Genomic DNA, 10,317 nt, shown 5'->3' with positions numbered 1-10,317 from the left:
AAGGGCTGTAGGGTGGGGCCCAAAGGAGTCAGTGTGCTAAAATTTCTTCATTTTCCTTGTTTAGAATCAGAGGTGCTAGTTTCAAATACTTTTCAGTCTTAAATCTGTTTGCTAGATATTGAATAAGGTGGTTTTATTGTTTTTTTGTCACTTTGAATAATATTTCTGTTCATGTTAAAAACAAAATCAACTCTCTGTATAAATATATCAGGTGACCGTTAAGGCCCATGGGCCTCTTGTTTTTAAATAATTGTATATGGTTTATATTGAAGAGTGGTATTGACTTTTACAGTGCTTCTCTTAGAATTGCCTTACAATTTTTACGGTAGGGACACACAATTAGGTTAGGTAGCGTTACCGGAAACAGCGAATGTTTTTTTGTCTGGCCTTACGACTTGTCGGTATAGATATTTGAATTACAGGCTATTCACGCGTTGTTTATTAATTACAGGTTACCCAACAAACAAACAAGTAAACAACACACAATGAATGATATGCGATTAGCTGCCGGTATTACAATAATGTACAACATAAATCCGTAATCGTTAGTCTGTACTGCCGAATACAGGCTGCTTACCCATTCGGAATACATCGCCTATGAAGAGTATTCCGAATGGCTGCTTACCCTTGCTTGGCTTTTTTTTCTAAAATGAAGGGAAAATGAAGAAAATCTTCCCAATTTCAATAAAAAATACTTCTATATTTTTCCAATTCATGTAGAAACAGGCTGTCGAAAGCTTAACGAAGAAATATCCCTGTGACATATGAAGCATTTAAAGAAGATTGAATACATAATTGCATATTCTTGGTTTCTCGGTGAATAAAGTTTATATTTCAAGCGTTGAGGTGATAATTTAAAAATAGATATAAATTCAACACGCGAACCATTCACATGTGTTTTTTATATTTCACAAAGAACCCGCAAATATTTTGTTTATTACGATTCTCTATAGAAATACATGGGCTTCAATATTTATTGGGTAGTCATAACACGATTCCCTTACCTTTTTTTGTGAGCTAACTGTTAAAATACATGTACATGCTATTTAAATGTTCATTTTAATTTAATCACAATTCCCTATATTTCACTTGCAAAAGGGTAAAAAACGGGAGTTTCTTATATATATATATTTTCCGATATTTTAATATCGGATGCAAAATCATATAAATTCAATCTTCAAACCTGAATAATAAATATACATGTATAGTAAATTGTATATCTATGTACTGTAAAGTGCTTTAGAGTGACTTATTCTAGCTAGATAGGGCGCGGTATCAAATGTTGTATATTTAGTTATATTTTAAATTTAATTTCAATATCATTTTGGTTGCCGTTTTTACTAAACTCTTATTTCTACCAATGCTGATACACATTGTATATCGTCGATTTCTAATTTTTAATTTGTACTAAGCTATGCATTCTATTTCAAATATCTTATACATGTATTTAAATCGATTTTCTTAAATAGGGTTTTTAATTAATTACGTTAATTAACACACCGATAATCACCCTTTTTCGTCCTAATTAAGAATTGTCCAATAATATTATCTTGATAAATGCAAAAGTTAAGTAATTTATTATGCACTTACCAATTGTACCGGCCCCTCCGAAACAACTCGTCTTTAATTCCAAAAACCAATTGATGTTAAGTGTGTAATAAGAGGTCATCATTACATAATATCATTTTGATCACCATATTACAAAATTACATACATGTACGTGTATCTTATACAAATACATACATATAATTAAAGTATGATAATTATTTTACACTGTTACCGTATACATGCTTTCTAACTTACTTAAACCTACAACATAGTATTTGCTACACAACACGGAAACATAAAATGGCATTCTATCTATCACGCTATTTTGCAAAGACTTGTTCAGGAAGCCCGGTTCATTTTATTATGACGTCACAATCACATCACGAAGATCTGTTTATTTTGTCATAATTGTTAACAGGAAATGCTGTCTTGCGATTTGTCAATTAATTTTGAAAGAAAAATAACATATTATTTTTTAACATTAATACAATTAACTTTACACGTTTTTCAAACAATACAACCGCATATTACAGTAGTGAGTATGCATGTATTCAAACATTGTATTTTACCTTTTTTTTCTCTTTCTTACAGGTGCAATCTAAACAAAGGAGTGGTCTAACAACAATTTTCCGGAAATATACTATATGATGTATGGAACGACTGGAGGGCATATATACAATACCCTAATGTATTTAAGAATTCTTCTGCTTGGCAACCGTAAATTTACAGTACAATGACTTACGAATGAAACGTAATTAATAATTTTAAGTCTCCATTCGGATATTGTTTTGCGGAATATACTTACGTTACTTGAGAATAAATTCAACGGAAGTGATTAGATTATTGACTCTGCCAGTAGCTGGACGCTCAATCATCTAAATTCATGTTAAATCTCGATTTTGGATTAAGTATCACCGGTGAAAGCTTATCATTAATAGAAAGAGCCAAACTAATTCATCAACGACGGGAAACATCAAAGGAGTTCCAAGAGAGGATAATTTGTATTTGCGGATATTGATACAAAGAGCCAAATTAATCCATCAACGAAGGAAAACATCAGAAGAGTTCCGAGAGAGGAACATTATATTTGTGCATACAGTAACGGTTTACTATGAGGCCATGGTTTATCATTCGGAAGTTACGGCCGGTGTTTTACTTAATGGCTGGAGTGTGGTTGATTTCTTCGATTCAGCAGGCGGCCGATATAAAATCCAATGGTTTCCTCGGAAGCAGTTTCTTAGGGCATCAAGTGATGCGCGCTTTGAAGGCAGTGCCACCGCAAGTGATGTCATACCGACGGGAATTTATGAGAAATTATCCATTGCAGGTTGATCTCCTTCCCTACGTGATGGATAAAATAAAGAATGGCACTGAAATTCCGTTTAAAAAACATTATCCTCATAACTACACGTATTTGCATCGACCAGACAAATGTAAGTTTTATAGTCATAAAGGCGGGAAACTAGCGATCCTTGTTAAATCGGCTGCACAAAACTGGTACCGACGTCACACGGTACGGACCACGTGGGCTAAGATACATCCGGGTGTTATAAAAGTAGTGTTTTTAGTTGCGTACAATAAATCGATTCAGAGTATGGTCGATTACGAGGCCGATTTCTACAAAGATATCGTACAAGAAAATTTCCAGGATGCATATTTTAACAACACGCTAAAAACTGTCATGGCGTTTAACTGGGCAATGGAGTCGTGTTCAGGTGCTGATTATTATCTGTTTGTCGACGACGATCATTTTGTAAATGTTCCCGGATTAGTGCAATTTATAAAAAGTCTATCACGTGATACACAAGAACAATTATTTTTAGGATTTTTAATAGCATGTGGCGAACCGGAGAGGGCGGAACATTCAAAATGGCGGATTTCATTTGAACTTTACCCTTTTGACCTCTGGCCTCCATATTTAGCTGGTGGTGCTTTCGTTACTTCATACTCAGTTGCTCAGAAGTTACAATTAGCTTTTCCCTATGTAAAACCGATAGGCATTGACGATGCTTACCTAGGAATCGTAGCGAAAAAACTCGCACTGCGGCCAATGGACAGTGTCCACTTTCACACGACCGGACCTTATGCAACTTATGAATATTTCATACATGGGAAATTAAAAGCAAACAAAACTGGGCCAATACCACACGATGTTCTTTCTTTTCCAAAGACAGAATGTGTATAATGAAATAATTTAATATAATGGTGTGTATGCACGTTTTAAGGATGTATGTCACATTACACAAATTACGTAAGAGTTACCTCCCTTGTATACATTTGATAAGCAAAATCTAGGAAGTAATCCGTGTTTGTCAATTTTGTTATAATGTGCCTTTTCAGATATATCATTTATCATTTAGCCGAGTGAACAATACTATCCAGAAATAATATTTAAGCTTCTTAAGTGTGAAACTTTTTCTGAAAGGAGATCCAAATCTTAGTCCAGAAAGATATACTATTAATTATAAGCGTGTGTTAATGTTGTGTTTACATATCGTTTTATTGATTTTTGTTTTAATTAATATAATATATATATATCAATGGTTGAAAAATGATCATTTAAAAATTAAATTCGTACCATTAGCTTAACAATGGGAAAACATTTTTTTTAACTTTGCAAATTTAATACATGTAGATAATAGGTCATTTACCTTGTCTAAGTATTTTAGACACAACATCTTCATCTTAAGTTTTTGATTGAAATTGAATACTATTTATTTATTTTTATGTTATACGGACCTTTAAAACAGCCCTTTTCACGAAGGAAATTCACACTTGCTCCCAAATGTTCATTTGTTTTTCTTTCGAAATTTGCGTTTTAACGATTCGGAAGCCTTATCAGGGCACATATTCATGAAAAATGTACGTACGAATTATTTATTTATTGCATAATGAAATATCATTTATTCGGTTTCTGTAAACAGTTTTATTATTTTATATCAAATATTATTTACCGAGTATTATGCAATGTATTCATTGAATACTATATTGTGATAATAATATGTGATCTGTTTTCACTCAATTTTCGGTATCATTGCAAATGTGCCAAATACAAGTTTCCGGCTCTTTCCGACGATGATCGGAAACATCCAAGATCATTAATTCATAAACAAGCTTTAGAATGATAAGGTTCACTGAACATACCAATGACGTCATAATCGACTGAGATGTGCCTTAGGAGAACCTTCCCGAAAATATGGAAGAATATGGAATATTTTAGTTGATGTTTTGTCCATAACTTAGGTTTAAAAGTAACAAATTTTCTGCCATTTTTCAAGATTAATGAAATATACATATAATACCCTTTTCGTCCATGCCTGTGATATCTAAGGAAAGAGATATATATGATTTGTAATAAAATAATGAAAATGTTAATTTTGAATGTCACCATGTTGCTTATCATAATGGATATTGTAAAAGATTCTTTTCATTCCTGATGCTTTCATTGAAAAACATCAGGACAACTACATGTTTTTGCCTATCTATCTGTGTTGATCCATTATAGTTTATGCTGTAACACGGTCGACATTTTTCAGGTTACAATGATTATTTCCGGCAAACGACAAAAATCAATCGGAACCATTCGTGAATTTCCGTCAGTTTTAGAATTTGACGTCACGACATGACTTGTCCACAATTAAAGTGTGACGGAAATACCCGAATAGTTCCGATTGGAAAATGTTTTGCTTACATAATATGTTCAATATGGTAGATTTATTAAAAAGGCTATATAATGGATATATACGTATTAGTATTCAAATTTAATCGCGAAATAAAAAAAAAGTAAAAAGTAGAAAAAAAAGATTATTCAAAACAATTAAAATCTTAATATATCGATTTTATAATCACTGTGCAATAAAACAATAACTTATCTCAACAATTACAATATATATAAACATATATCCGGTTTGTGATAATATATTTATACAGATTTATTTTCCTTCCAAAATACATGTAGTTTAACCATGAAGAGGGAAATCCCTGTCAACGGAAATCCGTAATGGCACTAATTAATCGACATTTTAATAACAATATTTTTCATGAAAATTCATTTGCGTTTTGATCATTTTGTAGTAATTGTTTCTGTTCTTTCTATACATAATTAATATCCTGATAACTTTTGAGTACGACATTTTTTGTGTGTGATACACTTAACGTATTGAAATATCGCGATATGTATCGTATCGCCAGCACTGACCCGTATCGCGATACACCTTGACGACGCTATTTATGAATATAATCGACTTTTTTGTGTTATTCATGTAAAACGTCAGGATTAAATTGAAAAAAATGAAAAGTTTTGTAATTATTTGTCAATAACTATTACACCTCCGATTCGATTCAAACATATTGTATTGACACTGAATAGTCAAAGGGATTGGGCCCAAGTTCTTACACTTTAATAGTCCCTCTTCCAAACATACCTCTGATATGTCGACTCCTTGGTTAATTCGATGACATATTTAACGTAATTAATTCAATTATCAAAGATAGGAATTGATACCAACAGACTTTATTTTTTTCTAAAATAAAATATTCACGATATGTGTGGTATACGATTTGATTGACAGGTGTATGAAGGAAACTTCGATATCTCGAATGTGATTATATTCATTATCTCGCTCACACATTTTATTATTTATATATATAATCGATATTTATGAATATCAAACTGCCGTCCCAAGTTAGATATAACAAGATCGTGATTGACTTTTTATATATATAAATTATATATGTATACGTTTTTCTTGCAAGAAATATTTAGCTAAGTATAAATGATTGTGAACTATTTGTGTGGCTACCACAGTATCGTTAAAATGTGTTACTTCGTTGTGTGAAAAAACACGAAGCGTAAATGTGTTGGGCGATGTTTGAAAACTTTTTGAAAATAATTCATGAGAGATATAGAGGAATAAGTGGATTCTGAGCGAGAGAGAGAGAGAGACAAGGAGAGTGAAGGAGGGGATGTGATAGCTTGAGAGTGGGGAGATGGAGAGATACAAGAGAAAGAAAGACAGACAAAAGACAGACAGAAAGACAGACAGAAGGGAAGAGGAAGAGAGACACACAGAGAGAAACAACACATAGAATAGGAAAGAGAGAAAGACGGAGAGAATGGAAAAGAGAGAGCGGGAGAGAGAGAGACGAAGAGAGAGAGAGAGGGGGAGAGAGAGAGGGGGAGACAGAGAGAGAGGGGGGAGACGAAGAGAGAGAGAGAGGGGGAGACAGAGAGAGAGAGAGGGGAGACGAAGAGAGAGAGAGGGGGGAGAGACGGAGAGAGAGGGGGCGGAGAGAGAGAGAGGGGGGAGACAGAGAGAGAGAGAGGGGGAGACGAAGAGAGAGAGGGGGGGAGGCGGAGACAGAGAGAGAGCGACAGGAAAATAATATTGAAAGACATGAATATATATGCATGTATATGTGTGGGAATGTGTAATAGGAAAGGTATAATGAGTAGTGTGTGAAAGAGTGCAAATGCCGATTCACGGAGAGGTTAAGCGAGAGACTAAATTTGTTACTGTAAGAATATGCAAATTCTTATATTCATGTATACAAGGTCACATGATATGCTAGCATTGAAGCGTACATAAGATTATAAACATTGAAATGAAACGGATTCAATAAAGATAACATATATATTTAACAATTATTTATCTGTTTTCTTGTTCTTATTAAAATTTGAAACTGCAGAATTAGACCCAAGTAGAGGACAGTCAGACGGTAGCAATCCTCGACACTCCAGGGGGTACACTCACATTTCGCTCTCTGCACCCCTAAATTGAAGAATCGGTGTACACCACCTTGTGGACGAGACAAGAAGTCTAGTTCGATCCTTTGATGTTCATCAAAAGAATCTGGCGGTCAAGTAACGGTAAAATTGACTGGTTTTGAAGACGAGTTTTGCTCCTCTGTAATCTTCAAAGTACAGGTATCAGCCTGGCGATTGGTGAGTTTTTTTTACCTAAGACTAATCAAACGGCTATCTTCGTGCCTTCAAATTTGCTATAACATATTCCAGGGGTGCTGAGAGCGAAAGTGAGCGTAACCCCTGGGTATCGAGGATGCCCCTGGATATCGAGGATGCCCCTGGAGTATCAAGGATGGCGCGTAGCTGGGCTGTAAATAGTGTGCATGCGAAGTTTATCATCTAGCTACACCCCCTCCCCATCAACTCTTTGAACTATTTAGAAGCTCTGTGGTGCTATCTGGTGGCCCTAATTGAGACCAATACACAACGCTAATGTTTTTTTCCGTTTTGTTTGAAAAAAGAAAAGAAAAAAACCCAAGCTAAAATGTTATTGATACGGCAGGAAGTATAATGTAAATGAAATATAAAACTAATAATAATAGTATCGGGACAATCTACGCACTGCCTTTTGTTGATGAGTCGTTATGAATATAGTATATTGGTTATTATAATGAACAGAAACAGACAAAGTCTGTTCAATGCCACAATTTGACACTCATTTTATCACTTCTGTGAACTGTATACAATTGATACAAATTAAATAGTAAATTTGAGGATTTTCGATGTGTTTGTAACTGCTTACATGTTGCTTACACGGCAACTAAGCGCCTCTATTTTATAAATTTTCGTAATATGTCTTTGTGAAAAATAAAAAAATAAATATAAAAATAGCAACTGAAACCGAATTAAAACACGAATCAAATATCACTCTCCAATATTCTCTTCGACAACTGACGAAATTTAGATCGACAAAGTAACCATCCCGAATTCAACTCCGCTAGTTATCGTACAAAGGGAAGTAACTCCGATGACCTTATTTACTTTCCTCAAAATTACAACACAGCGATATTATTACCTGTAGCTATCTAATATTTTCCCTATAGGACTGACGACCTGCATGTATAGCCATACAGTTTCGCGATACAGGTCGTCACAATATATAAAGGTGCCAAAAATGTTTGGATTTGTTTTCCCGGCATGATTGTAGTTTTGATAAATAATAAATGATAATAAAACCATCCTTGCAGAACTTTGATGACACATATTTAAGATGATGTAAACAAAATATAATGAGCAACAGTGTTTTGAGTGTAAACAAATCAGCGACGCTAGAACGGGATTCGAACCATGGACTTCAAATGTGACCGATTGAGCTACCTGGTTAACAAAAGCACCGGAATTTAAGGGGAGGTTACTCTATACAGGACCAAAGTGCAGTGGGACAGGGATCGTATCCTGTCCAAATTCTCTAGTGCAGGAATTAAGGGGAAAGAAGAAAGAAATTACAGTGATATCTGCTTCTTGCAAAAGTAATTAAACAACAAATTCATGTGTTATTTCTTTATTAATTTTAAAAGAAAATGCAATGCATATTATCATACTCAATAAAAAATCATTTTCCGATCCCGTTCTCATCATTATAGTTTTTTGACAGCCTCGCGCTGACCATACCCTGGCTGTTTTGCATCAATGCATGTACATATACATAAATACTATTGTATATGAACAAAATTGTTCGAAGGGCTACTCAGATTAATTTATTTAAAATTTGAAAACTATCAAAAGGAGAAAAATAGTGTTGCTCGCCAACGCGCTCCATAAACTATGATCGTTGTCAACTGCGTTCATACTGCCGTATACGCCGTCAAAATGAAGATCAACCTTATATAGACATCACTGCTTGTGTTGACAGATTGACATACATTCCTTGCGGTTTATTATCAATGCATGTTGTGTGTTATGGAACCGTTACACAATCTTCTAAAACCTTCAGATCTTAATTACATTGTATGACAAAAAAAATACAATTCCAGCTAATCGACATCGTCGGATACCCACGGTTGATTTCGCTTCGGTACTCACTCATCGTCGGATACCCACGGTTGATTTCGCTTCGGTACTCACTCATCACCCACGGTTGATTTCGCTTCGGTACTCACTCATCACAAGTGAGTACCGAAGCGAAATCAACCGTTGGTATCCGACGATGAGTGAGTACCGAAGCGAAATCAACCGTGGGTATCCGACGATGGCTAATCGAATACAACCGAGGTGGAGGATTAAGCCCACGATAGGCCATAAGGTTAAGGACGAAATCATGACTTAGTGTGTCCCTACGAGTTGTTTTTACTACCCGTAGTGCTAACATATTGTAACCTGACGGGTTTGATTAGATTGATAGCAATTAAAACAAACCGTCTGATATATTACTTTTAATAGTACAGTGAAAATTGGACAAATATGAGGTCTAGACTTCCTGTTGTTTACTGATAGAATGGCACGATTTAACATCTAATTTAACACAAAAAATACTTTTATTTCGGTGAATATGTAGTTGCATATGAATCTGAAAAGTTCTATTAACCTCGGTTTCGTCTCGGTTAATATCACTTTCCCATGATTATATGAATAGATATCAGTCTGGCACGAAGATTACTTTTGTTGTTAAATTAGGTGTTATATCGTGCCATTCTATCAGTAAACAACAGGAAACGTAAGACAATCGTCAAGCAAAATAGTTCTGCTGCATTTGGCAGAGAACTTTGTGAGGTTACAACGGAAGCGATGTCATACAAAGAATAGTAAACTGATATTTCAAACTAGAAAATTATGTCAGTGTGACATTAAAGCCGCTCACCACTTTACATGTAATTATAATTGCTTCAGTACATGTAACACGTTGAGCATCAATATCTTCTATAATACCTCAGATATGTGTTCTGTATTCTGCTGGTGTTATAGTGTGAATTAAAAATGATACCGATATCAATTAACAAAATTTATCAAGTTTTGTAAAAAAAAAA

At 34.5% G+C, this 10,317-nt stretch overlaps 1 protein-coding gene across 5 annotated transcripts in view; it reads left to right on the top strand.

Moving 5' to 3' along the window:
* Positions 1-6,605, top strand: part of LOC110453247 (beta-1,3-galactosyltransferase brn-like) — a 63,556-nt gene extending 56,951 nt beyond the window's left edge. For all 5 annotated transcript variants that reach the window (XM_021502115.1, XM_021502116.1, XM_021502118.1 and 2 more), the window contains one exon: positions 2,140-6,605. In XM_021502115.1, the coding sequence (XP_021357790.1) occupies positions 2,660-3,733 (1,074 nt within the window). In that variant the 5' untranslated portion in view covers positions 2,140-2,659 and the 3' untranslated portion in view covers positions 3,734-6,605. The remainder of the gene's footprint in view (positions 1-2,139) is intronic.
* The last annotated feature ends 3,712 nt before the right edge of the window (positions 6,606-10,317 follow it).

This window comes from Mizuhopecten yessoensis, unplaced genomic scaffold (assembly GCF_002113885.1).
Source record: "Mizuhopecten yessoensis strain PY_sf001 unplaced genomic scaffold, ASM211388v2 scaffold7205, whole genome shotgun sequence".
NCBI lineage: Eukaryota > Metazoa > Mollusca > Bivalvia > Pectinida > Pectinidae > Mizuhopecten > Mizuhopecten yessoensis.
This window is presented reverse-complemented; position numbering and strand designations above follow the sequence as displayed.